The sequence below is a fragment of the Podarcis vaucheri genome (assembly GCF_965113315.1).
Source record: "Podarcis vaucheri genome assembly, chromosome: 5".
Taxonomy (NCBI): domain Eukaryota; kingdom Metazoa; phylum Chordata; class Lepidosauria; order Squamata; family Lacertidae; genus Podarcis; species Podarcis vaucheri.
The window spans coordinates 46,924,489-46,950,515 of record NC_138763.1 but is presented as its reverse complement, the minus strand read 5'-3'; the positions used below and the strand labels follow the sequence as shown (position 1 = coordinate 46,950,515).

Here is a 26,027-nt window from a genome sequence, read left to right as displayed (position 1 = left end):
TGGAAAGTGTTTCTAATTTGGGTCATGGCTATATGACAAATCAGATATCAGAGGACCATTTTCACCTGCTATTTTTACATTGTGTTTAGGTGTTAAGTATATGTGCCATTTTAAAATAAGGGCTGGAAAACAGCCCTGGCATAATTTTCTAGGTATATATTCATAAAGTATGGCATCAGTGAGTAACTCCATCTCTTGCATATTGGCATAACCAATAGTTCTCTCTTAAGTCAGATTTATAGTACAGTATGTGAGAATGAATCTAATGAGACAAGCCAGGAAACACACCCTAGAATACTGGCAGAAGACAGACACCAGAAGTATTCCTTTGCACCTTTGGAAATGAATAGAAGAAAAAGGAAGCTTTAAAAAACCCTAGTTCATTTAATGAGCAGAGCAACAGGAAAGCACAAAGTAGTGGGTGACTTTCTGCTATTTTTAAACTCCAAAATAAATTTAAATAAAGCTCCAACTATAATTCTCATATTCAAAAGTTTTTGTAAGGTTCAATAGGTATAAACATCTACAGAAACTATGCCCTCACACAGTTCTTGATAAAGCATAGTAATTTGGTCCGGGCTACCCCAATCTGCTTTTGAGATCAGGAAATGGAGCAGGCAGGAACACTCTCCTCCTTACAGCTATGGTCTGCTTCTCTGTCCCTGCTGCCTCTTGCACTGCAAGTGAGAACAAAAAAAGCCGGACTGCTCTAGAAGTTAGCCCTCAAGCAAGACTGCTCTTGGATTCCACATATTCCAGTGCTGCTGCCTTCACAGCCTGGACTGTTTCTGCTGTGCCATACTTCTTCTCGTACTCCAGATAGCGCTTAAAGAAAAACTTCATCTTCTTCGCTGCTAGGCTTAGGTGTATTACACGTTCAAAAATATCCCTGCAAAACAAAAACAAGGAAAACTCTTTTTTATTATGCAATCAAACAGGTAACAAACAAGCAACAGAAAAAGCATGGGCCTAGGAGTTAGCTGATCCTGTGGGTACAAATCTTTCTTGCCCATCATAAGCGCTTTATCAAAATGATGCCTAGAAGACAGGAAGTGACTACCACGTGTTTCCAGAAAATTCAGACATTGTGTTCAATCACAGAGCTTTCAGATTCCTAGCATCTACAAGGATCTGTTCACAAAGCTTCTGAAACTAGAACAAGTTTCACTTGTGTGTTTTCCTTCAGAATTCAGTGCACACATGCTTGGAGGGGTATATCCCCCCATTGAGAAATCCTGCTCTGTCAAATGTCAAGCACATCTCAGTTGCTCTTTACAAGCATGGCAGGGGACCCCTAGCCTGAGAAGTGAGAATATTTCTAGTCTAAGAGCACGCCTGCAGCAGCCGGGGCAGAGTTCACATGTAACAGAAAACTATGGTTTTCTGCTAAGAGAATAAAGCTAAGGCTCACCCACATAGTGGAGATCTATGAATTCCCATTACATCGAAACTCAGCTAGGATGTTATGACGCAAAACTGATTAACTAGAATTGGTAAGAGATGCAAATCCTTTGCTTCTTCTCTTGTTAGAGAGTAAGTAGTGTTGTGGCCTTTTAAGGGCTGTTTTGCCCTTCTGCAACATATGGTGTTGCTCTGAAGCCACGTGCCCCACACCCCAGTTTTCATACCAGCAAGTTCATTAAATTTCTGTGCTATGGAACAATATTGTTTTTACCAGACTGCAATTACAATTTACATACATTTTGTGCCTTTTCTGAAAGCTAGGAATCATGGCCTATGAGTATGAAGGTTCCCATGCTAGACTCTCAGCTTCCAGGCTGAGAGAAGGGATAGTATTGAGAAAGAAAGCCAATGGGTTCCTCTAGTAAATAGCAGGCCTAATACAGGTTCTTAATGCTTATCATCCAGTCACTTCCTGTGGCACCTTTCAGAGTTGTAAATATTTGCTCACATGAAATCAAGCTTCCCAGCTTCCCTGGATTTAAGGCCAAGAAGCATCCCTTATGTTGTATTTACATCATTTCCTAGGAAGTTCAGAAGTACCAGCCCACTTTCCCATGCTAGTACTCACCGTACTTCCTTTTGGCTGCCATGTTTGATCATCATGTCTATGTACACTGACCAGATGTCTGTACGCTTCGGGTAGGTGCTCAGGGTATTCTCAAAAACGGTCTTGCCATACTCCGGATCCCCAAACTGGAACTCCAGCTGTGCCAGCTTTGATATCAGATCCAGATCTGCAAAAGTGCATTTTAGAAGTGTTCTTCTGGCTAGTTGTCACTGCCTCTGCTTAGAGTTCAAGGATGCTGTAGTTACTTTGGCAATAATATTAGCAAGGAATTGGAGTTCCATGCTACAAAATTCCCAGAGTAGGCAACAAAGCTAAAATTATGAAACACCTGCCCCCCTGTTTCATAAAATGTGCATTCTTCATTGTGTTAGCAATTTTTTTTTATTGTTTGGGTTTGCTTCAGGTGCATCGGGAGGGAAAGAAATGAAATTATGCAATCAATGCAAAAGGATATTTTGCATTCAATCTAGGCTATGAAAATCCTGTCTGAATTTCTCAAGCCATTGGTAAAACTGCAGCATCCAGGAATATACACAGTCCTTTATATTAACTTTGAAATCTCCCCAATCAGAACATGCTCCACCCACCCCCCATTCCTAACTGATTAACTTTGAAAAGTGTTGGGTTTTTTTTAAGGAAAGTACCAATAAAATTATTGAAAGAGAATTTGCTAACAATGGCTATGGATGTTTTTAGATTCACAGCACATGCTGCATTTCCTAGATATTACCTGTGTAATACATAAATAACGAACATGACGTTTAGATGCTAATCATAGGAAAGAAGAGCAAAGAGGTTCTTACGTTCTTTGACTGGCAGGCACTTCAGTGCACGTGGGAGGAGCTTATGAGCTGCCTCTACTAAGCCTCTTTTCAGGAGAAAAGTGGCGTACTTCACCCACACAGACTTTTCTTGACGAAAGCGCTTCAGCATTGTGTTGTACAAGTCATCAGCTTGCTGAAAATAAAAATCAGAGGAGAGAGGATCGTTCAAACCATGGAAACACACTTTGAATCCTGTGGTTCTCCCTTGCCTTTGTATGCTATTCCAATATCTTCATTCACAACTGTATGCAATCTTGGAGTACAGAACTCAACTCATGGGTCCCAGAGGATATTATGCAGTCAACAAGTTAGAGCAAGAGACAATGTGGTGGTACTGCTTAGATGAGAAAGAGGCATGTAGGGAATCAGCCTGATGCTTGTCGAAAATGGGAGGAAAAATCCACAGCATGATAAATCCACAGGGTAGATGGAAGCACAGGATCCAGGTGGATCCACCAAGGTGGGCTCTTCCCAAGAACAGAATGAACAAGCAATTTCCCTGCTAGACTCAGTGAGCAGAAGTGATCTTTCTCTCGGCAACACTGTAAACCCAGCCTCACCTTATATTTCTCAGAGCCACTGTAGATGTCTGCCAGCTGCTGGAAGACCTTCAGAGGCTCATTGTACTGGATGGCTCTTTCGAAGACTTTCATTAGCGCTTCCTCGGTGCCATACATGTTCTCCAGGTTCAGCAGCGCAACCCACACATTCAGCTTCTCTTGCTCCTCTCTGAAAGAAAGAGGCACCACAAATAACCACCCTACCTACACATGGCTCAATGCTAGCCTTTTGCTCCACAAATCCACCTGGAAGAGGAAGCAGGTGATCTGACTGGACAACGTCTGTGAAGGGAGGGGAGAGAAAGTAACAGAATTGCCCATTTTGTTCTGCAGGTGCCCCTCCCATGACATAAAGCCAAGCTAAGCATGCATGGGCAACAGCAGCTCATCAACTAAAAGCTAAAAAATGGGTGATAAGGGGAAGCAGTTCACCTAAAGGAGATGGTTTTGAGTGCCCTTTCTGCCACAGCTCTTGCTTTCTCTATCTCCGTAGCCTGGAGGTGAAAAGCCATGTACTGCAACCAGAGGATGGAGCTGTCTGGGTTGCCAAGGAGCAATCGGTCAAAGTCGTCGGCTGTCTGAGGTTGCCGGCTGGGATCCATCAGGGCAGCTTCAAGTTTGGAGAGTTCCTTCTCTGCCTTCTGTTTCTCAAGCTCTTTTTTCTTCTTTGTCTGCTTCTTGGTCTGAAACAGAGGGCCAAGGCAGGAGAGGAAGGCAATTAGTTGAAAAGGATAGAGAGAGAGTTTTGCGAGTAGAGGCATGGCTCAAAATTCAGCTGCATAAAAAAAAAAAACATTCTTTGCAGAGCAACACATCTAGAGAAAAGGAACTATATATGGATAGTCGCTATAGATGTAGGTATATATAAATAAGTGAATCCCAGATGCAAGCCTAAAACACAAAAGGCGTTTTGCACAAATTAATTCCTGACATAGAGCTAAGCTAATTTTAGAAGCAAAACACTGCCTTTGTACTTTCTAGGCCAGCAAGATAGTACTTCTCTTAAGAGGCCTAAGTAAACAGGATTGCATACCAAGCACTATGCAAAGCAAAATACATTGAGATACTCTACTGTGGACTCTGTAACATCGTCGTCTTCCTCTTCACTGTCAGAGCTTTGCTCCCTCTGTTTCAACATGGTCGTATCCAGCACACTTAAGCCTTCCTCCCATGTGAAGCTGGCTGAAACCTGCAGCCTTGGAACTTTCTTTTCCTGCAGAAAACACAATCAAGAAAAAAAGCCTCTATTTAGAAACACACACAGCAAGCATCCCACGCAAAGCACGAACAATGCTCCAGGCAGTCTTTTACCTTAGATTTTGTTGCACACTTCTTCTCTTCTCCCTCCTCTTCTTCCCGATAGTAAACCTCAACACCACTATCATCATCTTCAGGGCACCGAGTTTTCTTCTTTCGTGCTTTAACCTCCTAAAAAAAAGTTCAGGTAGAGCAGCTTCATTTATTTTTTAAAAAAAATATTAACAAACATTTTTGTGTAGTTTGTTTGAATCGTTGGCTAACTGTTCACAACAACAGTGAGGTTTAAAAGCTCTTTTCCAGGATAAATACCTGCTCACTTTCAGAGTTTTCCCTTTTTCGCTTTCTCGGCTGCGCGTCCTTTTCACCAACTGGCTGTTCCAGGGACTCTGGGATAATGCTTGGCTTCCCAGTGTCTTCAGGAAGGAGAGAGAGCTCTGCAAGGTTCTTTTCTTTATTTATACTGCAGAATGAGTAAAAGAGAAGGGGCAGAAAGAAAGTGGCAGGAGAGATAAGGAACTGCTATAAACATTAAATCTACACAGTACTTTCTTAATAGTAACACAGGCTTTAACATTATTCAGCTTGTTGAGCATCACACCAGCCCTCTATGGTAGTCATTATAATTTCCATTTCATAAGATAGTGAGCAGAGGAAAATATAGACATGCTTTCCCAAAACCACCTGTTAGCCCACAACCGTTGTGATATCTGAACTCTGGTCTCTGTTGTCCTGTGAACCATACTGTCCTCATGTGTCTCCACAATATTTTCCATCCCAGATTCACCCCTCTATTAGGAAACATCACACCTACCTGAAAACCTTGGCAGTAAGAAACTGGCCGGCATGTATGTATTTTGCACATAATGAATGATCCGAGATGAAGAGAGGAGAGATAAGTTGTGGTGGGATTTGACCCACAACCGAGTCAGACAACCTGCCGGGGGGGGGGGAGTGACATATAGTAACACAGGTTTATTTTGCTCCTATTTGCAGACCAGCTTTATTTCTTAAAAGAAAAATATCTTTAAGTTATAAGTAAAATGGTGGACAAGCTCCCCCCCCCCAATTGATTAAAATTTATTCAGATTTTTCAGGGTTAGGTAAAGTTGCTCTGAGATGGAACAATTGGCCATTCCTGACTTCTATAACTATAGGCTCCAAACTGCTCTACAATTTATTTAGACACCATTCCAACAAACATTCACAACACGGAATTCACTTTTTTATGGTCAGCAAGGGAAACTTACCCAAAGAAGATGCCCGATGGAGTGATGGATTTGACATAGCCTCTGACAAGCTGACCATTCTGAAGATCATCGAGGGATGTGATTTCAGGGTCTTCCACTTTACAATGGCTCTTGGGATTTATCCTATAACAAAAATGGAGAAGAAGTGAAATGCCCTATTTCTGGATAGGCTTCTTTATTAGAAAGGACACTTCTTGTGACTGCAAAGCAGAAAATCCTGACAATATAGTAAAAAAATCCCCATATCCATAGTACAGAAACTATTGCAACATACGCAAGGGCTTTGAAATGCTGACAACTTCTATCTCCACTTTGTTAATAAAGAAAAGTAGAGCTCTAGCTGCCCTCGAAAAGCTTAGAGTTTAGAAAGCAATGAACGAAGTAGAAGTCCTAGTGGGATTTCTTTACTTCCCCTGTACTTAAGCACTGGACACAAAAAAGTCAAGAACAAACAATAAACCACAGTATCCTAAAAAAAATTCAAGAACTCAAAAACACCAAGCAACTTTAGCAAAGGAATCAAAGGACACATATTTATCTGCTTTGCAGAATCCATTCTAAATGCAACAAAATTTTGTAGTTGCACTTCAGGCCCAAATGTTAGGTTCCCTCTTCCTATGTCCCAAATAGCAGGGCAATTTATGCTAATTTTGAAAACCTGTGCAATATGATATAGAGTATTTTCTATTATTATTATTATTATTATTATTATTATTATTATTATTATTATTAAATCATCTTCTCATCTAAATTTAGGGTGTAGATTCTTACCTGGATTGTCGAAGGGACACTTCCATTTTTTTACCTTCACTGGAAAGGATATAGCACCTGTATGCAGGAAAAAGAAAACATGGAACTTCTGCACGTTTCGAAAAGACCCTCTCCACAGAAAATATTGGGATTAAATTAGTTATGTGATAACTCTTCTTGGCTTCATGAGAGCATTAAGGATCTAAGAGAACCAATGAAGCTCAGGACCATAAAGGATTTAGGGTTAAATGACTGTCAAATAAAATCCCCTCAGCTTGTCTACACACATGATTTTGCATAAGACTCTTACCTGACAATTTTCCCAATGCTGAACATTTCTAGTGGCTGCTCAGCATATGAATCACTCAGGTGGAAAAGGCTGACTTTCCCCTTCCTTTCAAAGGGAAGCTGAACATTCAGGCCAACATGCGGAATCACCTTGCTCACATAGCCTAGCGTGATGGTTCCTTTCTCCAGAGAGTAAACTCCTGTTCAGGGGTGAGGAGGTTCAAACAGATCAAGTCAGATATTATAATACCACACTCCCCTATGGCCTACTTATACAGTACACTTAAAGGTTGTCAGTCTGGATCCTGAACCTCAAGTGCATCTACGATCAATTCCCACATACAGAGGACCTAATCCAGTCCCTAGTACAAATTGCACCAGGAACTTTACTGGCACACAGGGAAGGACTATAATAATAATAATAATAATAATAATAATTTATTATTTATACCCCGCCCATCTGGCTGGGTTTCCCCAGCCACTCTGGGGACTATATTTGATTTCTAATAGTAACAAAGAAATATACTCTCCCTGCCTTGCACATAAACACTGACAAAAACACTGTCTTTCAAACTTTGTCAGAACCACAACAGGAGAGACAAAAACAGAACAAGCCCTGTCAGATCAGATGTAAGCCTCTACAGTGGTGCCCCGCAAGACGAATGCCTCGCGAGACGAAAAACTCGCAAAACGAAAGGTTTTTTCGTTTTCGAGTTCCCTCGCAAGACGAATTTCCCTATGGGCTTGCTTCGCAAAACGAAGCTTGCCCCGGGGACAGCGGGTCTTCTCTTTTGAAGCAAGGGGCGGCGGGGAGAAGCGACCTTCTCCCCGCAGCCCCAGGTCCGGGGACAGCGGGAATCGCTTCCCGCTGCCCCCGGACCTCTTTTGAAGCAAGGGGCTGCGGGGAGATCGCTTCTCCCGGTGCTCCGAAGCCGGGCGGGGGGGAGGGAACACCTGCCCCAGCCGCCCCGCTTCGGAACGCTGCTCCAAAGCGGGGGGGGGGGGGGGCGGGAACACCTGCCCCAGCCGCCCCACTTCGGAACGCTGCTCCGAAGCGGGGCGGGGGCGGGAACACCTTCTGAAGGCGGGCGGGGGGCGAAAGTCTTTGTCCCCCCTGCCTGCCTTCCCAGGGGCTTTTAAATCGCCCCGGACAGCGGAGAAGTCCTCCGCTGTCCCAGGGCGATTTTAAAATGCCGCCCGCCAGCATTTTAAGATCGCCCGGACAGCGGAGAAGTCCTCCGCTGTCCCGGGGTTTTTTAAAATGCTGGGGGTGGGAAGAAAAGCCCTTGTCCCCCCCCCCCCAGCCTTCAGACGAGGTCCGGGGACAGACTGTCCCCGGACCTGGTCTGAAGGCAGTTTCCCTAGGAACGCATTAATTGATTTTCAATGCATTCCTATGGGAAACCGTGCATCGCAAGACGAAAAACTCGCAAGACGAAGAGACTTGCGGAACGAATTAATTTCGTCTTGCGAGGCACCACTGTACTTAGTCCAGCATCCCATTCCTCACAGTGGTGAGCCAGGTGCCTAAGGGAAGCTTGCAAGCAGGATATGAATACAACAACATTCTCTTGCTTGTTTCTCCCAGCAGCCGGGATCTGGAGGAATACTGTCTCCAGCACTGGAGGTAGCTCACAACCAACATGGGAAGGGTCGTAGTTCAGTGGTAGAGAACATGTGCTTTGCACGCAGACGGTCTCAGGTTCAAGTTCTGGCATCATTAGGTACAGCTGCCTGAAACCCTGGAGGGCCACTGCCAGTCCGTGTAGACGATGCTGAGCTAAATGGACAGTTGGTCTGACTTGGTATAAAGGCAAGTCCTATGACCAGCAGCCACTGCTCAGCATTTGGTTGCTCATCCTCTAGCTGTGCCACTTTTGATGACGTAGACAAGCCCCTACTATTAAAGGCATCATCATCAAGAGCGACAAAATGATTACTCATCCATTCACTTTGACTGACATACAGCCTGGCCCCACTTTCTGCAAGCGTATTAGCATGGCCTTCCCTGTTTATTACAATGCCACAGAGGCATTTACATGCGTACAGTGTGGATATGAACATGGGGCTGTGTGTGTGAGAGAGAGAGACAACACTGGAGTAAATGGAAAGCCCTTTATGCTCAAGAATTCCATGGCACATCTGAAGCTTTTCACATACAAGGAACTACAGGATCAGAGTTATTGTGAGCCTATGGAATTGGGTTTATAAGCCTCTGATAACTAGATGGAGAGCGACTGTCACTGACCGTCTCTTTCTGGGATCTTAATGTTGTGGCGCTCTCTTCTCATCATACCTGTAAGTGACAGATGGAGCTTAGTTTCAGTGACATCAGAGCCGGTCACCGTCGCAGCCAAAGCTTGTCCATTTCTGAAGTGTTTCCCTGCGTGTTTTAAGACCTGTTGGGAGAGAATGACCTGATCTTTACCATCATCCAACCATTTAATTGTGCCTGTGAAGAATTCCCGATAGTGGTGATGCATGGGGCGGGGGGGCGGGACTGGGCTAGCGTTTAGCAATTCATAAAAACCATTGTGAAATAGTTAAGGTTTCAAACTGTGTACTTGTTTGGGAAATGCCCTGAGAGAGACCAGAACATTTCCTACACCTTTCCAGTGAAAATCTGAACAAAAAAAGCCTTATGCTCCTCTTATCCTGAAAGAAGCAACCCTTGTTGTGGCTGCTATTGACTATGTAACTAGGCTTTTATATGGCTGTAGAATTCTTAAAGCTTAACTTGGAGAAAAAATAACAATCCCAAGGATGTATCCTTTTGGCTTTGTAAAGACTAACAAATTTATTATGGCATATAGAGGTTATGTCATAATAAATTGGTTAACCTTTAAAAAAATGCTATAAGACTTTGTTTGACTAACATGGCTATGTCTCTGGTAATAGCCAGGACAACACACTTCCAACATTTTAATGCTTCTGTTTCTTTACTGCAGATTTTCATGTTATTGAGCGTAGCCTCCTGCATAGAAGAGTCCTGTGCCCTTCATTCCTTGGCAATTACTTACCGTGGGTCGAAGGGAAAGTAGCAGCTGTTGAACTCTCCCTCTAATGTTAGGGGTGACCTCCACCTCCAGCCATTTATTTGCAGCAGCGTACTAAGAAAAGAAGCAAACAGGAGAAAATAAAACACTCTTCACTAGAAAAGACAGAGTCCAGTTTTTACCATGCATTCCCTCGTAAGAGGTCCTATAAATTATTCCAGAATTTCCACATCAACCTCCCCAACCCAAGTGAAACAAGAGCTTATGGACACACATACAACCACACATTTTGGACACTATACCCCATTGGGAAATTGCATCAACCCATAGTATTCTGAAATATGTCATGCTTCCCAAATCTACAGTGAAGACTGGCCCAACTTTTTAAAATGAAGGGGGATGGGAAAACACTTGCTACGCAAAGGTAGAGAAGTTTTAGGCCTCACCTTCTTAACAAAACATGTCACCGTCTGCCCAGGCTTAAAGGGTTTTAGTATTTCTTCCGGATTGCCATCTTCTGGACCCAGGGCAGTTTTGCTTTCTCCAGACAGCTCACTGATTGCAAGTGGAGATTTATTTATTTATATTTATTTACTGAATTTATATACCGCCCTATACCCGGGGGTCCCAGGGCGGTTCACAGAATAAAATCAAGGCATAAAATCACAAAATACATAATAAAAATAAAGCCCAATAGCACCCACCCACCCACCGCAGTTATGCCCTTAGCTTCTTTGCTTTGACATGTCAACATTTCCCCTGTCCCTGATCAAAGTGTCTCCTATCCAAGCTCATGGAGAACACAGGACTCCCAATTTTAAGTCGGCAATCAAAAGCAAGGGACACAGTGCACAAGACACATACCAGGATGTGTGTTACAGGACTGGCAAATTCTCAACAAGGATGCTGGAGATCTACAGACATTTCCCATGATTTAGAATGAATTGGCTCTGAGTAAAAGAGAGTTCACAGAACATGCTTTTGCATGTCTCCTACTGCAGCTCAATAAACTCCCACCCCAAGGAAATTGCTTGTGGGCATTGGAGGGCCCCTGGGAATGGTGTGGGATATGGTTGGGGGGCTGAAGATAAGAGAGGGGAAAGTGGTGGGAACTGCCTACCATCTTATCTGGAAAAAATAGGAGAAACTTAAAATTAAAACCATCATTCTACAATAGCTTGATCACCAGACATGTTCTAGGCAGTCTCTATAGATCCATGTATCCTTAGGGGGGGAACAGCTTGAGATCCACTCCCTGCTCCCTTCCAATATTTCTAGGTCCAAGCATTTGCCAACCAATCCAAGATTTCCTATCTGTAAAACTCCAGGCTGCCTCCCTTCAATGTACTGTATACTACAATCCTAGCACCCACCAAGAACTTCTCTTGTCTTCAAGATCTGAATGTTTTATTCGGCTTTTAATCTGTTGGGAGCCACCCAGAGTGGCTGGGGAAACCCAGCTGGATGGGCGGGGTATAATTTATATTATATTATATTATTATTATTATTAAATAATAATAATAATAATGCCAGAATGATTAAAATTAAGCAAATTGTCACTTGTGTCTAACATATTTGTGCAATATGTTCCAAGATGCAGAATTTTATGTAGAGAACCCCTACTCTGTCACTGACTAACATTCAGACCAGGAGACGCTTGGATAGGTGTATCTGTTAGCATTTAACATGTTGTAAAACCTCATCAAACAAAGTATCTAAAGGCTATCTTACCTTGGTCGGATGCTGAGCTCTGGGCAGGTACGGGTAAAATGGGGATGGGTGATGGGCAAATACCTAAAAATTAAGAGCAGATTAGCACATCATTCTTACTCCAGTTGTAAGCGGCACTTCAGTATTTGATAGTTTTTCAAAGTTCCCTCTTTATCTGCTCTAGTGGGGGAAATAATCACTCTCTGAGCATGCAGGACTAAAACTGGAAGGGGTCTTTTCCACGCAAAAGTGAGTGTTTCCTTAAATTTGTGAAATTGTCCTTCTAGAGTGAGTGGGAAGAGAAAACCCACTCTGGGTAACCTCTCTCCAACAGAGAATTGCAAGTTGCCTCCTTGTCAGCTGTAGATGGAAATGGGTCTATATTCAGGTAGGAAGAGAGACAAGTGACTATGCTTTAATTGCCTGACTTGGACTGAAAATTATTAACAGGACAATAAATGCATGAGGACAACACTTGCACTTAGGACATAGATCTGGAAAGTTCTGTGCCTGCTAGAACATTGAACTAAAATTTAGTAATTGGCTAAAACTCAGAAGCTTGGGGGGATCTTACCTGTGATTTTTAATGTCTTTGCCCCCAATCACCCGAGCAGTCAACTGCTGCCCAACTCTTAGCACTGATGTTGGAAAGGTGCCTATGGAAACTTTATCCAGGATCTGGGATGCATGAATGGAGCCGATCAGCTGATCATTAATTGCCACTAGGACATGAGTAGGCTTGATTGACTTGACAGTTCCTTTGACCACATCTCCCAAGCACAGCGAGTGATTCACAATGGCCGAGGTTTCCCCAAGTGTTTCAGATTCACGCCGTGACCCGATTACAGCCTTTCTCTTCTTCTGATCTCGAACAGCAAGTAAGAGCCCACAGTCACCTGCCTGGAGAGTTTTCAGAACCACTAGGACCGACTGTCCCACTTTCAGTTTTTCAGAATCAAAGCGGAAAGTGTCATTGAAGTGGGAAGCCACAGGTATGGCAACCAGCTGACCATTTCCTACCAATGAAACAACTGCATGCTCTGTAGCCACATGCTGCACGATGGCTTGGTGCTGAGAGTTCTGTTTTAACTGAAAAACACAGAAATAACATCCAGAGAAAGTCACACACACACACACACACACACACGACCTGGTACAGACTTCAGCAGCCATTTTGGCCCAAGGCTTAAATCGATTATTTAAAAGCATTCCTGACCGATGTTTTACCCTCATCAGAAAAACTCCAGCAATGCACTTTCCAGGGAATTTCCAGGAAATTCTCAGGACACAACATTTTGTCGTTTTTAGGCCCCAGCTGAATTCCTAGGCAAAAGCAGAAAACGCCAACACTCCCTGGGGTTTTCTCAGATGTGTGCCTAACAGGTGATCAATTTTTCCTAAGGATCAAATAATATTGAAGAAGTTGCAGCTTAAACCCAGTTATTCCTTCTAGGACACAGGAAGGGAAAGCTGCTCCCTCCTCCTCATTATGGCCCCCTGACATTTGAATATAAGCTAACCAATTGTTTTGGTCCCAAGGACTGTATTCACCTTTGCCCAGTCCTCCAGGGGTCATATGCAAGTGGTAATCAAGGCTATACATCACTCTTGTACAGACACACAGGATGCACACCGATATCTCTCCTCCCCACACTGTGTCTACTTTGACTTTCTCTTTGCTGCTGCTGGAGGCAGAAAAATTTGACCAAGAAGCAAAAACAGCTCTCTGGCGGGTGGTTCAACCACCCCTGGCTTAGTTATTCCATTGAAATCTCTTCATATGTTGCTCATTTCTATGGTATTCTATGAACCTCTCTTCTATGACTCTGTTATTAACCAGCTACACAGGTTAGTATCCAGCATAAAAGCCAATTCAGGCTAATCATACCTTCTTAGGCTTGGGGGACAGCAACTCCTCTCTAAGCGACACATAGACCTTTGATTCTAGGGAATCAATGCAGAGAACCACAGCTCTTGTTTTTTCACCCTGGACAATATTTTTGCCTTTAAAAACAAACAAACACGCACCATAAGATTATTGCTTGATATAACTGGGGGAAAATGAAGCAACTGCATTTCAGTACTTCAGTAAGAGACATTATTTATTTACATTACATCACTGATAGCTGAGTCAGGAGAAAAACTAAGAATTCACTCAGGTCTCAGACACACTTCTGCTGCTAAGACTGTTAAAAAAGACTCCACTCTTTGCAATCAATTATTTGTTTCCAACCCAAAGAGCAAAATATAGTATATCAGGACAAAGTAGACAAGAGGGGGGGGGGAAAGACCACAAAGTATGTTCTACCTCCAAGGTGACTATGAGTAGCCATTATAGTCAAGCCAGAAACAGAGGTGCTATCAAATAGTGCTGAACCATCAGGGTTGATTTTGCGAGCCGTCAGCATCAGCTTCTGCCCAGGTTTTAATTCACAGACGTTTTGAACCACACCGACATCATCTGAGGATAAAGAAAGAACTAAGTCCCATTTGCAGCTTGATGTTTCATCGCTGAACTATAGAAAGTCAGAGTAAGTATAAGAAGGATTAACTATTAAAAATGAGTGGATTCCCTTATTTTGAGGAATTATGCTCTGGTGCCTGAAAGTAACTTTCTTACTGTATCTTTAAGGCAATATGAAAATGGAAGGAAAAAATGGGGTCTTTTAAGCTCATAGCAAATGAGCCAGTCACCCAGTGCCAGTCAAAGAAATGTAATCTTTCTCCAACTGCAAGTTAAGCAAAATCAACTTGGCAATCACATATAGCAGAAAACCACCCCGAGTGACTAGATGTTTTACCTGAAACTGAATCTTTGAACCTCTCTTTAAATAAAAGTTTGAAAAGTTCCTAGGCCTCCTGATTTCAGACAAAATGTTGAGAAAAGGTGCTCTAAGCCTGTTCCCCAAAACCAGGACGCTCACATGCATCCACTGTGTGTATGTGGCCAACACAAGGTTTGCATGGGCCATCTTTTATCATCATGACAGCCTTTACCTCTTCCACTCCTGATACTCTTGATCTCCTGCAGCTCCTTGAAGTATTTGTGCAGCAAACAGAAACTCTCAGAAACAGAATCCTCGGAGGAGCACTCAGACACCTTCAGGGACAGCAGAATGCGTTGCTTCTCCTCGTCAATGCTGGTCACTTTGGCAACTACAGTCTGACCTACCACATAATGGTCTTTGGTGTCTGTCACAAACTTGTCACTCATTGCCTATAGCAATTAGGAGATAAGAACCAATTAATACTGTTCCTTAAGAGTGCCTTTGCAAGAGAGCTATCAACACCACCAGCCTCAAGACTTCCAGAAAGGAAGGAATGCAATCAAAACAGTTCCAAACAAGAAAGCTTTTACCTAGGCTGAGTTAGAGACAGCTCTATTAGCTACTTCATGCTAGCAGTCTAATTAACATTTCATCGCTAGATTGTTTGCCTTTCTAAGTAAAGACTAATGGTTGCATTTTCAGCTAGCTGAAGATCTTTGGATAACGTTCAATGTGTTTTAAAAGTCAAATTTGTTCTATAAACATCTATTCTTTGACATTCAGCTGATGCTAATAAACCGGAAATTGTGCCATGTACTACTGCTCTTTGGGGAATGCGACAAGTGTATATATGGATCAGCACAACTGTTTTATGCTCTTTGGGGGCATGGCTATGGATGGTTGCACCAGAAGCAGTTTAGTCATGCTGGCCACATGACCCAGAAAGCTGTCTGCGGACCAATGCCGGCTCCCTCGGCCTGAAGCAAGATGAGTGCTGTACTGCACAGTCACCTTTGACTGAACTTAATCATCCAGGGGTCCTTTACCTTTACCTATAGATGGGGGCCATCTTGAATGCCTGCAGTTCAAAACATACCACTAGAAAACAGGTTTTCTCACACCACTTGCAAGCAGGAAGCTCCTATGTATTATTTTGTGCCCTTACTCCCAAATCCATCTAGAGAACTCCTCTCAGCAGGAATTTTGATCCTTGAGTAGTGCAGCATAAGAGATTATTTCAACTAGAAAGCACCTCTTCCTCAACATCTGTGAATAAACCTATTTTAGCAGGGACAATGCAACATGCCTTACCGACTTGGGTGCCAGCCCTGTCAGACCATATGGAAACTCCACAAACACACCATAAGGCATGACGTTTCTCACAAAGCCAGTCAGCAGCAATCCAGGCTGGATGTCTGAAAAGCTCTTCACCACCCGTTCCTCCTCAATTGCTGAAATCACCGATGGCTTTCTGCTCAGGGTCTAAACAATGGGTCAAGGAATAAAATTGGGGAGAAGGAGCGTACTGGTAGTTTGGTTTTATTTGGCAGCCACAAAACAAGCATTTCACCAATGGCTATCAACATAGAGGGGGAGGTAGGCAGACTGTTATAACACAGGGGATGTAGGACATAATTGTGGCAAAAAGTAAGATCATGTTGCAACCAACCAACTGCCTGATTCCATTCAGATTCTGCAGGGGGGAAAGAAAAAGTTCTGTCAGCAACAAGATTCCATTGGATCCCAATTGGCAGACAGCCATTTTTTAAAAAATGCTTCATCCAAAAACCTAGGTGGTGAAGATACTAAAGACTACTCTCCCTCCATCTAAAAAATCTTCTAAGACAATTTCTTTCCTTCAGACTGCATAGACATAGAGGGGTAAAACTGACACACACAGAATCTTTGAATGTCACTTGTCTGGGAGACAATATATGCAAAGCAATGCAAGTTAACGCTGTTGTACAACATAAAATGGCTAAATGATTTCACCAAGCTTGGCTGGACTTTACAAGGATACAACATGACCTCCCTTGTCATGGAGGCATAACACTCTATGGAGAATATCATCTGCTTTAAGACAGGACCACCACAACTTGCTACTGGACACATAGTCAGAGAGATGATTTGTAGAAAGGTAGGCGAAAACATTGTCCGGCAAGATTGTAACTTCAAGGCCATCTTCTTTTTTCCTCAGAATTTTTACATCAACAATCTGAGCAAGAGAAAAAAGGCGACACTTTTTTAATACGTGGAAGGCCATCGCCTAAAATGCAATATTCCCAGGATAACAAGGTTTCTCAAAATGCAAGCAACTTAAAAGATAAAAGAAAGAAATCATCTCAACAATCAAATTTAAAGTCTAGGAGCATTTTTTATTTTTTGGAATAACTTTTTATTGGGTTTTATAAACAAGGATCATAGGAATAATAATCGATACAAATAAATAAAACGGTTCTTATTTGAATATAACAAAAATAGCATAATAAATCTGCAGCAATATCTACAATAAATAGTTCATTATTAGTGGTCATTGTATAAGTTCTTGGTTTGTGAATTGATTTTTTAAAAGGAGGTGGGGAACAGGATAGAATATAGTTGACAGATAACATTCATCATCGCATAGCTAAATGCCTAATCACCAGCCCTTCTAGTTGTGCTTAGATTAAGTAAGTGCAATAGTCATTTTTCTTCTTAGGTTATTAATGAAACAATATAAAGTGTTGGTATACTGATGAACATGCGAGTGGAGTTCAAAGTGAAGATAATAATTTATGTTTAAATTTAAATCTAGACCAACCAGATTGAGCATTTATTCTGATGTGCAGAACACTTCAAGTTAGAATAAATGGTTTAAATCCAACAGAAATGCTCCATGTTTGCATGAAGTAGTACTATAATTGGGACCCCATAGCATAGTCCTTCTTAAGATATATGAACTGATAATCTGATCATTTTGTATGAAATAAAACCCAAGTTAGAAATATCATAAATTCTTGTCTTTGCTTCTAGCATCCTCAGGAGAATGTCAACAGGGAAAGGGAAGGGACATCTTTTAGAATAAATTACCTGTCCGGTTTCATATGTTACTTCTCGCTTCTTTGATGTCTTTTTTTCTCCACCATCCTCAGCTAGTGCTTCATTTGTCAGCTTGAATGACAGCAGCAGTCTCTCCTGCTCAGGCTCACATTTTAAGACAATCACTTTGACCACCTGATTGGCAAAACAAAAGAATCTTCGTATTGCAGACATGTTCTCTCTCACACTTCAAAAACAGGACCACCTGAATGTGTCCCCCGACATCCCTCTACTGCATCCTATTTGGGTCCTAACCCATTTCCCTCCACTTTAGCTGGATAAAACGTGGACGTTCTGTAACTTTCCACTGGCTTTATGCCTCTCTCTGTGTTAAAGTAACAAATGTAAGTCATTTTACTAGTAGTTCAAAATCTTTTATTTAAATGTTTTTCAAGAGAGGAAGAGAGACTACTGCTATGTCCTACTACATAAGCATATCAAGGGTCCTACGAATTCAGTAACAATAATCTGCCATTCATGTTCTATCACTAAACAAATGTATGTGCATTAAAGATGTTATGCAAATCTGTTATGCAAATGTGTAGTGCTATTAACAACTGAAAAATTTATATCAAGGACAATCAGACTTTTTACTTTTACCCAGCTTTTACCTGGCCTGCATAAAATGTTTCCTGAGGAACAATTGAAGGTGCCCCACCAAGCTCAGTTTTGGGGACAAGGCCCTTTATGTCGTTGTAGAATTTCACAATGCAGCCAAACTCCCTAGCACAGGCAACAAAACCATGGGTGGTCAAGCCTGGCTTTGCATCTTCAAAACTGGAAAGGGCAGGGAGTTTGGAATTGACAAGTGTTCTCTTAAGCGTCAGAGCGAGTTTCCTTGCTTCAGGATTGCAGGAAAGCACCTGGAGGAGGAGAAGAAACTGGAATTATGTATGCCAACTGGCAGGAAACTGCAATTGAACCAAAATGAAGGAACGTCCAAAATGTCAGCTTGGAACGCATGGGATCAGTCCTAATACAGCTGGCACAACCCATCAGCTTAGAAAAATAAGGGCTATGAAAGGTTAGGAGGTAGCTGTCAGAGGCAGAGCTCATCCTGTAACAGGACCTGAATAACACTTCTTTAACTATTCAAAATAGGCATGGGGAATCTCTGATCTGCAAGCTAAATAGGCCACTGCATGGGTCCTAATGTGGCTGACAATGTCCTGTGGGGCTGTAATCCTACACACCTGCCAGCAAGTCCCACAGAACTCAGCGAGTTCTTCTGAGTAGGTAAAATAGAAATATTAGAAATTATGAATACATGTCATTGTCCCCATTTTAATTCACTACAACTCTGAATAAGCTAGGTTGAGAGATAGTAACTGATCCAAGGGATTACACAGTAAACACAATGGCTGAGAGGGATTCTGAACCTAGGTTTTGCACATCCAACCTAATGTTACCCACAGAACCACAGCAGGGCAAAGTGGTCCCTTACAGAGAGTTCTTACCCGACACCGGACAGTGCTCCCCACACTGTATTTCTTCTCTGGCTGTTTCAGAAGCACATCTGCCAGATGCAGTCGGGGAACCAGGCCCTTGATGTGCTCAGTCACCTTTACTTGCATGCCAAAGGGCTTCAGAGCCAACACCGTGCCCTAATCCAAAAGAACGAGGGATCAGAAAGCAAGGAAAACTAGAACAGAAAGAGGAGATGCCCACCATCTATCTTTGAGGAAGTGAATGTGGGGCATTCCAAATCTTTGACTCTAACTCCCATCAGCCTCAGCCAGCATGACAAACAGTCAGAGGTGATGGGAGCTGCAGTCCAACAACTCCGTTGGGAGGAAGGTTGGGATATAAATTGGGCAGGCATCTGGAGGTCACCACATTGGCTACCCCAGCCCCCAAGTGTCCCTCTCCCCTCAGCTGCTACTACAGCGTTACTTAAGAACCATCTTGAAGGGAAGAGAGATCTAGCTTTCAATAATTACATTTCCCCTTGAAGCTTATGTTTATTGTTTTATCATACAGTCTAGTTGATGCTCATTATTTAAATCTTTTTATGTAGACTGCCTGGCAAGGTTTCCCTAAAAATCAGCATATAAGTATCTAAACAAAGCATGATTACACAGACTAAATGATAGGCAAATCCATTGCACGTAACTTTGTGGAATGTAGCAGAAACCAGACTGATTTCCGTACAACTAATGCAACGGCTCTGCTAGCCTACAGTGAAATTAATAGCGTTCCATTAATGTCACACAGCAGGATTTAGGTTCCAAGAGGCATTAAGCACCCAAGTCAGAAGGAAATACTTGCTGGACAAAATTGAACCAAAGCCCTCGCCTCAGGTTTGTTCAGCAAGATAAACAAGATTCCAAGGATGTTTCTCTCTCTCCTTGAACTTACTTCCACCACCTGTCCCGGATGAATATCATGGTATCTCAGGAATGGAGCCTCAATAATGTGTCTGCAAACAAAAAGAAGGGAAGTGAAAATTGATCTGTGTGGTGGAAGAGAAACAGATGAAAGAGTAAAGAGAACTGATTCACCCCCACCTCCGATTCTTCCTCCTGCCCTTCTAAACAGGTCACCAAGTGGAGATTTGAACCCTGGTCTCCTACGTTCCTGGCCTGCCACTGTATACTATACTGGCTCTTTTTATATCTGTGCTGTCAGTATGAAACTGGTATATATGATCTAAATGAGGTAGGGTATCATTGGGCTAAATATCAGTCACATTGTGTGCCATGATCTAGCCTTGGTGTGGCCTTGGTGTACATGGGGTGGGTAATGGATGTGCCTGGACAGAAATTCATCAGATGCTAGAATGGACCTCAACAGAATTTCCTTTGTAACTTAAGGAGCAAAATATCACCTGAAGGTAGAAAGTTTGGATACCTATGGAACCAATTTTTTTAATGTGCAGATGCAATCCACTGCACAGGTGTGCATAATGTAGCCATCTCAGTTGTTCTGAAAGCAATGGGACATACGTCCCAACTGAAATGTATTATCTGTCAGGCATAAGGAAGTTCCATCTATGCATAGAATTTAAGACATGGAAATATGATTATATAAAAACACTTCTCAGATTGGTTCATTCAAATTGTACTCTAAAGCTTACTGTTTGAGAGACACCACCACCACATCATCCATTGGGCTGTAGTCAAGAATTCGGCATTTATGCTTGCTTCCAGGCTTGAATGCTGCAGGTTTGAAAGATTTGGCAGTATCTGAAAGATGTTTTATCTGAAAGAGGTATAAAGATAGTGCAGAAAATGAAGATTAAATTATAAATCCAATTTTCTAGTTTAGGATTAACCATGCCTTAATCCAGAAAGCAAAGCAAAGCAAAGCCTAGATGCTGCATCTGTCTGATTCTACCTTCCTATATGAATCACAATGTGACAACAGAGGTTATGATCGCATCTAACAAAGGCGAGCAAACAACAAAAGAATCTAGAAAAGCTCTTTGCTACCTTCTGACTCTGGGCTCTTCTCAATACTCCAGCACAAATTAAGACATCATATAATACATTCACAAACAGATGCCAAGACACATCTATGTATTGAATTGGTAACGGGAAAAAGTGCTGATGTACTGCTCTCCAAACATCAGCCATGATGGTTGAAACAGTCTACCCTCCTAGAAGATGCAATCAGCATTGAGTTACTTACATGTGCAAAAGCTAGGCAGCCACTATCCAGCTTGAAGATGGCACCAGTCTTTTTGAGAAAGGTCTCAACTGTGGAGTCTGGAACAACCCTGCCAATCTGATCACTAGACAGCTTGCCAAGTTGAGTGCCAGGCTGGAGGAAAACTGGGCGCAGAGATAGGCGTATTGCCTTGGAGGTAGGATTGTTGAAGAGAATGCATGCTTTCACCTGGAGGGGAAAACACAAAGGGGGGGAGGTGTTAAGTTTGTAGGAAAAATAGGGAATGTGCTGAGAATGGTACTTTACTTCTCTTAAACATTCTAGCCTCCATGACTATGGTGAAACCATACAGAGATGCAACCGTTCAATTCATATCTTAACCAAATCCTGCAGCACCACCTTAACACAATTTAAGCCTTGCTATAAAATCACTTACCGTCTGACCTGGTGAGTAGTTTCTTGTTTTTGTAGAACTCATGTGCATGTAGTCCACAAGTCCAGAGAAGGAAGACAGAAAACTTAGAGAAATTCCAAAAGGAGTCACCTGGAAATATTCAAAAGGAAACAAAAATTGCCCTGCAAGATGTAAAATTAAACAGAAGAATTTCTCTGACAGATCTAGATGAGTATTAGATGAATATTGAGTTCTAATGTGGCTATCATAAAATGTAAATGTGTGTTTTATGGTTTATATGTATTACATGCTTATATGTATACAATATTAATGATTATTTTGTGGTGGTTCCAAATTATGCTGTAAATCACTAGATTTAATAACATTTTAGGGTGGTACTCAACCAAGTCCTACTCAGAGTAGACACATTGAAATTAATGAACCTAAGTCGTGTCCATTAACTTCAATGGGGTAGCTTGAGTAGGGCTAATGTTGAATATCACCCTATAGAGATTTTTAAAAATCTAGGGTAAGCTAGAAGGGAAAAAAACAAAAAACCTCATATGGTTCAGGCACAGGGTCATAGATGTTTCCAACAAAAGCCTCTATTTTTGCAATTATCCTTATATTTTAACCAACCTCAGTAGTCAGACTGGAACAATTCAAAGTTGTGAAAAAGCAAATGCATTTTTTGTTTAAAATGCAGATGTGTTAGGGAATTTAATAATTTCACTGTACTCTTCCAAGAGAGAAGAGAATAAGATTAGTATATTAATTCGTAAAGAACAGCTTACCTCCTGAATCTGGGCTTTCACCACCAGCCCAGGTAGCAAATTGCCAAGGGACCAGTTTTGTTCTTCTGTGGCAATAGCTGCAGCAACCTCCGACTGATCAATGGCCATGCGGATTATCCTCCCACCATTCTTTACTTCTTCAATAAGGCAGTTGAAGTATTGGCCTACCTTCAGCTCAGTCCCTAAGAGACCAACACATGCAACTATCATCACTTTTCAGCAAAGTTTTGACATTACCTTTCTATCACTATGGCCATTATTTCCTGGCACCAGCTACTTCTGAAATCCTTTCACATGTTCATCACATTAAAAGGCTTTTCATCCTAGACCATAACATCCTTCTGGGCCGTCTAGAGGTGCTGGCAGCTGGGGGCACTGTTATACGGTGGTTCCGCTCCTTTCTCCTGGGCCGTGTCCAGAAAGTGGTGTTGGGGGATGAGTGTTCAGACCCCTGGGCTCTCACTTGTGGGGTGCCTCAGGGTTCCGTCCTCTCCCCCATGCTTTTTAATATCTATATGAAGCCGCTGGGAGAGATCATCATCAGTATGCAGATGACACCCAGCTCTACCTCTCCTTTAAATCAGAACCAGTGAAGGCGGTGAAGGTCCTGTGTGAGTGCCTGGAGGTGGTAGGAGGATGGATGGCAGCTAACAGATTGAGGTTGAATCCTGACAAGACAGAAGTACTGTTTTTGGGGGTGGGGGGGATTCCCTGGTCCTGAATAGGGTAACTGTGCCCCCTGAAGGACCAGGTGCGCAGCCTGGGAGTCATTGTGGACTCATAGCTGTCCATGGAGGCGCAGGTTAATTCTGTGTCCAGGGCAGCTGTCTACCAGCTCCACCTGGTACGCAGGCTAAGACCCTACCTGCCCGCGGACTGTCTCACCAGAGTGGTGCATGCTCTAGTTATCTCCCGCTTGGACGTTTCTGAGCACAATTCAAAGTGTTGGTGCTGACCTTTAAAGCCCTAAACGGCCTCGGTCCTGTATACCTGAAGGAGCATCTCCACCCCTATTGTTCAGCCCGGACACTGAGATCCAGCGCCAAGGACCTTCTGGCGGTTCCCTCATTGTGAGAAGTGAGGTTACAGGGAACCAGACAGAGGGCCTTCTCAGTAGTGGCGCCCACCCTGTGGAACACCCTCTCTTCAGATGTGAATGAAATAAGTAGCTATCCTATCTTTAAAAGACATCTGAAGGCAGCCCTGTTCAGGGACGTTTTTAATATTTAACGCTGTATCATTTTTAATACTTGATTGGGAGCCGCCCAGAGTGGCTGGGGAAACTCAACCAGATGGGCGGGGTATAAATAATAAATTATTACTTTTATTATTATTATAGACTGAAATACTCCACCTTGCATAAAAAGCTTCCTAAACAAGAGAAGCCAGGCAACAGCTGGCCGCTTATAAGTTACTGTACAATGATATGTACTCAAGAATCTCTCTCTCAAACACACACACACACATTGGGCAGTAAATTCTGCCTCTGGTAACTCCCAAATCTAAGATTTTACAGTTCTCTAAACCACCCATTTGCTTCTCCCCCTGCCTTAAACCCAGTACTCCTAAGTATAGTTATACCTTTGTTGGCTGACTGCAGGTAGGCCTTGGCTTTCTGACGAGGCAGAAAAGCTTTTGTTGATGGGATGCCTATGTCAATAAGGTAGCCGTGATCTTCCACACTAGAGATGCAGCCAGAGAGCAGCTGTTTGGAGAAGAAGTGTAAGCTTAAAGGAAATTTTATCAGACTCCTTGTTGTTGTTCCTCCCTCCTCAAGCACTCAAGTTTCCCTGAAAAGAAAGAGGACTTTGGGCTCCCACAAATGAGACCTATACCCTTCACAGCAATATTAGGACAAGATATCTGCACCTGCTGAAATTCTATTCCCTGCATTCTTATAAAAGGCACAAGAACATTTTCCCATATCAAATCACAAAAAATTAAGAGATATGTTTTGAGCTCATCTGATGATGCCCATTGCCAGGTTCCCCAGCTACTGAGGTTAGGGTATGTGATGATACCAGAGAGGTTCTTTTCCATGGAAGCCCCTCTCTAGGTCTGTATACCTGGCACCTACATAGATGACTTTCTGGCACCAAATAAAGGCATTTTTATTTATCCAGACATCTTAATTCATCACACTGTGTTTTTATTACTGCTTCTTTCAATTGTTACTTTACATTTCAAAGCTATTTATCTGCTAAAGTGTTATTAATTGTTGTTTTGTGCTTTTTATTTTGCTTTATTATATTTTATGTTTTGTAAGCTACATGACATAATTTTGGAAAGGCAGGTGTAAACAGATAATTCATATGTTTCATACCATGCCAGGTCTCAGAGTGGCAGCATTCAAAGCCTTGTTGACATCTTTGGGGTTGATTGTTAGCTGTATACTCTGACGACCTGTAGTAGTCTTCTCCACACCAACCACAGCACATCTGACCAGCATTCCTGGGGTAAAGAGATCTGAGAGAGAATTCAGATCCTGCAAAACGATAGTTTAATGGATAAAGACTAAAATAAGGAACATATCAAAACAGCAACAGCAATATCTAGTCACTGACTCTGAAACATTGGCCAAACAAAATGTTCTGCTGTAAGTAATACAACTGAATTTTTGAACATGCTACAGAGGATGTTGATTACTGAAGGGGTTGCAATACAGCCATTTAACTATTCAAAGCTTATTTCCTCCAAAATACAGATGGCAAGCCAAAGGAAATTCATGTTACTGGCTGTGTGGAGACCCAATGCAGGACTTCGGGGCCAGAGTCTAAAAGGGAACTAGCCAGAGGGAATTTCTAATATTTCCTCTAAATTCTGCCCTTCTCCCTGAGGATTCCCATTTTCCTCTCTTTCGTATGTTGTTTCCCTAACAGGATTTCTTGGCTTTTTGGGTGGCATTTCGAGTGAGTGTGATTTGACAGCAAAACAGTCAGATAAGAAATTTTTCTCACTGCTATTCCCTCCGGCTAGGTTCCCTTTAAGACTCTGGCCCCGAAGTCCTGCACTGGGTCTCCAAACTGACCCTGCAAGCTCCCTTCACCCAACCACAAGTCTAAAACCTCTGCCAGAATAGCTTCAAGTTCTCTTTTCAATTTATTACGTTGGCTTCGCCTCATACACTGGGTTTTTCCACAACTACACCAATATATCTTCACACCCAGGATAAGGTAATCATTCCCAGATTTACCTTTCCCCTCATGGTGTATTCATTCCACCTCTACCACCAATTTTGTGGCATTCGTACAGAGCCCCAGTCGTTTCACGGACTATTGACCTGTATACCACTACTTTATTCTTCCGCTGCCACCAATTTTGTGGGGAGGAAACCCAGGGTTCCCCGGTGAAGTATTGAGTTTCAGTCAGGTAGAGTTAACAATGAAGATTAAAGTTTATTTCAAACACAAACAAGTTTAAAAATATATTCGAAACGCTGTCACTCTATTGACTCTCAGTCTTGTCCCTGTCTCTAAATCACTCTGACTCATCTATCCCCCCCCCTCAAAAAAGAACCAACCGAACTAACTGTCAAAACCTCTGGGCTGAGCCTCAAAATCAGGTAGGCTCTGCCTCCAGGCTTCCTTATTGGTCAACCTATTAACCCTTTCTCTCCCTCAATACAAACATATCCCCAAAGAATGAGCAAACACCACATCAGCATATGTTGTTCCAGACTGGAATGGGATGTGTCAGTCAAAATCTAGAAGTGTTTTT

At 42.4% G+C, this 26,027-nt stretch overlaps 1 protein-coding gene across 2 annotated transcripts in view; it reads right to left on the bottom strand.

Annotated features, from left to right (window-relative positions):
• Window positions 1-364: 364 nt before the first annotated feature.
• The window catches only part of PDCD11 (programmed cell death 11), a 28,937-nt gene continuing 3,274 nt past the window's right edge, over window positions 365-26,027 (bottom strand). For both annotated transcript variants that reach the window (XM_082225083.1, XM_082225082.1), the window contains exons 5-36: window positions 24,634-24,795; window positions 23,892-24,015; window positions 22,311-22,492; window positions 21,559-21,666; window positions 21,144-21,350; window positions 20,590-20,714; window positions 19,872-19,932; window positions 18,971-19,117; window positions 18,125-18,376; window positions 17,505-17,648; window positions 16,456-16,650; window positions 15,747-15,917; window positions 14,665-14,884; window positions 13,976-14,128; window positions 13,556-13,671; window positions 12,242-12,756; window positions 11,689-11,751; window positions 10,404-10,512; window positions 9,982-10,071; window positions 9,258-9,360; window positions 6,984-7,161; window positions 6,695-6,751; window positions 5,924-6,046; window positions 5,488-5,610; window positions 4,986-5,136; window positions 4,728-4,844; window positions 4,489-4,629; window positions 3,849-4,099; window positions 3,417-3,585; window positions 2,836-2,989; window positions 2,033-2,198; window positions 365-889 (exon numbers count right to left, since the gene is read on the bottom strand). In XM_082225083.1, coding sequence (XP_082081209.1) covers window positions 724-889; window positions 2,033-2,198; window positions 2,836-2,989; window positions 3,417-3,585; window positions 3,849-4,099; window positions 4,489-4,629; window positions 4,728-4,844; window positions 4,986-5,136; window positions 5,488-5,610; window positions 5,924-6,046; window positions 6,695-6,751; window positions 6,984-7,161; window positions 9,258-9,360; window positions 9,982-10,071; window positions 10,404-10,512; window positions 11,689-11,751; window positions 12,242-12,756; window positions 13,556-13,671; window positions 13,976-14,128; window positions 14,665-14,884; window positions 15,747-15,917; window positions 16,456-16,650; window positions 17,505-17,648; window positions 18,125-18,376; window positions 18,971-19,117; window positions 19,872-19,932; window positions 20,590-20,714; window positions 21,144-21,350; window positions 21,559-21,666; window positions 22,311-22,492; window positions 23,892-24,015; window positions 24,634-24,795 — 5,043 coding nt within the window. In that variant the 3' untranslated portion in view covers window positions 365-723. The remainder of the gene's footprint in view (window positions 890-2,032; window positions 2,199-2,835; window positions 2,990-3,416; window positions 3,586-3,848; window positions 4,100-4,488; window positions 4,630-4,727; window positions 4,845-4,985; window positions 5,137-5,487; window positions 5,611-5,923; window positions 6,047-6,694; window positions 6,752-6,983; window positions 7,162-9,257; window positions 9,361-9,981; window positions 10,072-10,403; window positions 10,513-11,688; window positions 11,752-12,241; window positions 12,757-13,555; window positions 13,672-13,975; window positions 14,129-14,664; window positions 14,885-15,746; window positions 15,918-16,455; window positions 16,651-17,504; window positions 17,649-18,124; window positions 18,377-18,970; window positions 19,118-19,871; window positions 19,933-20,589; window positions 20,715-21,143; window positions 21,351-21,558; window positions 21,667-22,310; window positions 22,493-23,891; window positions 24,016-24,633; window positions 24,796-26,027) is intronic.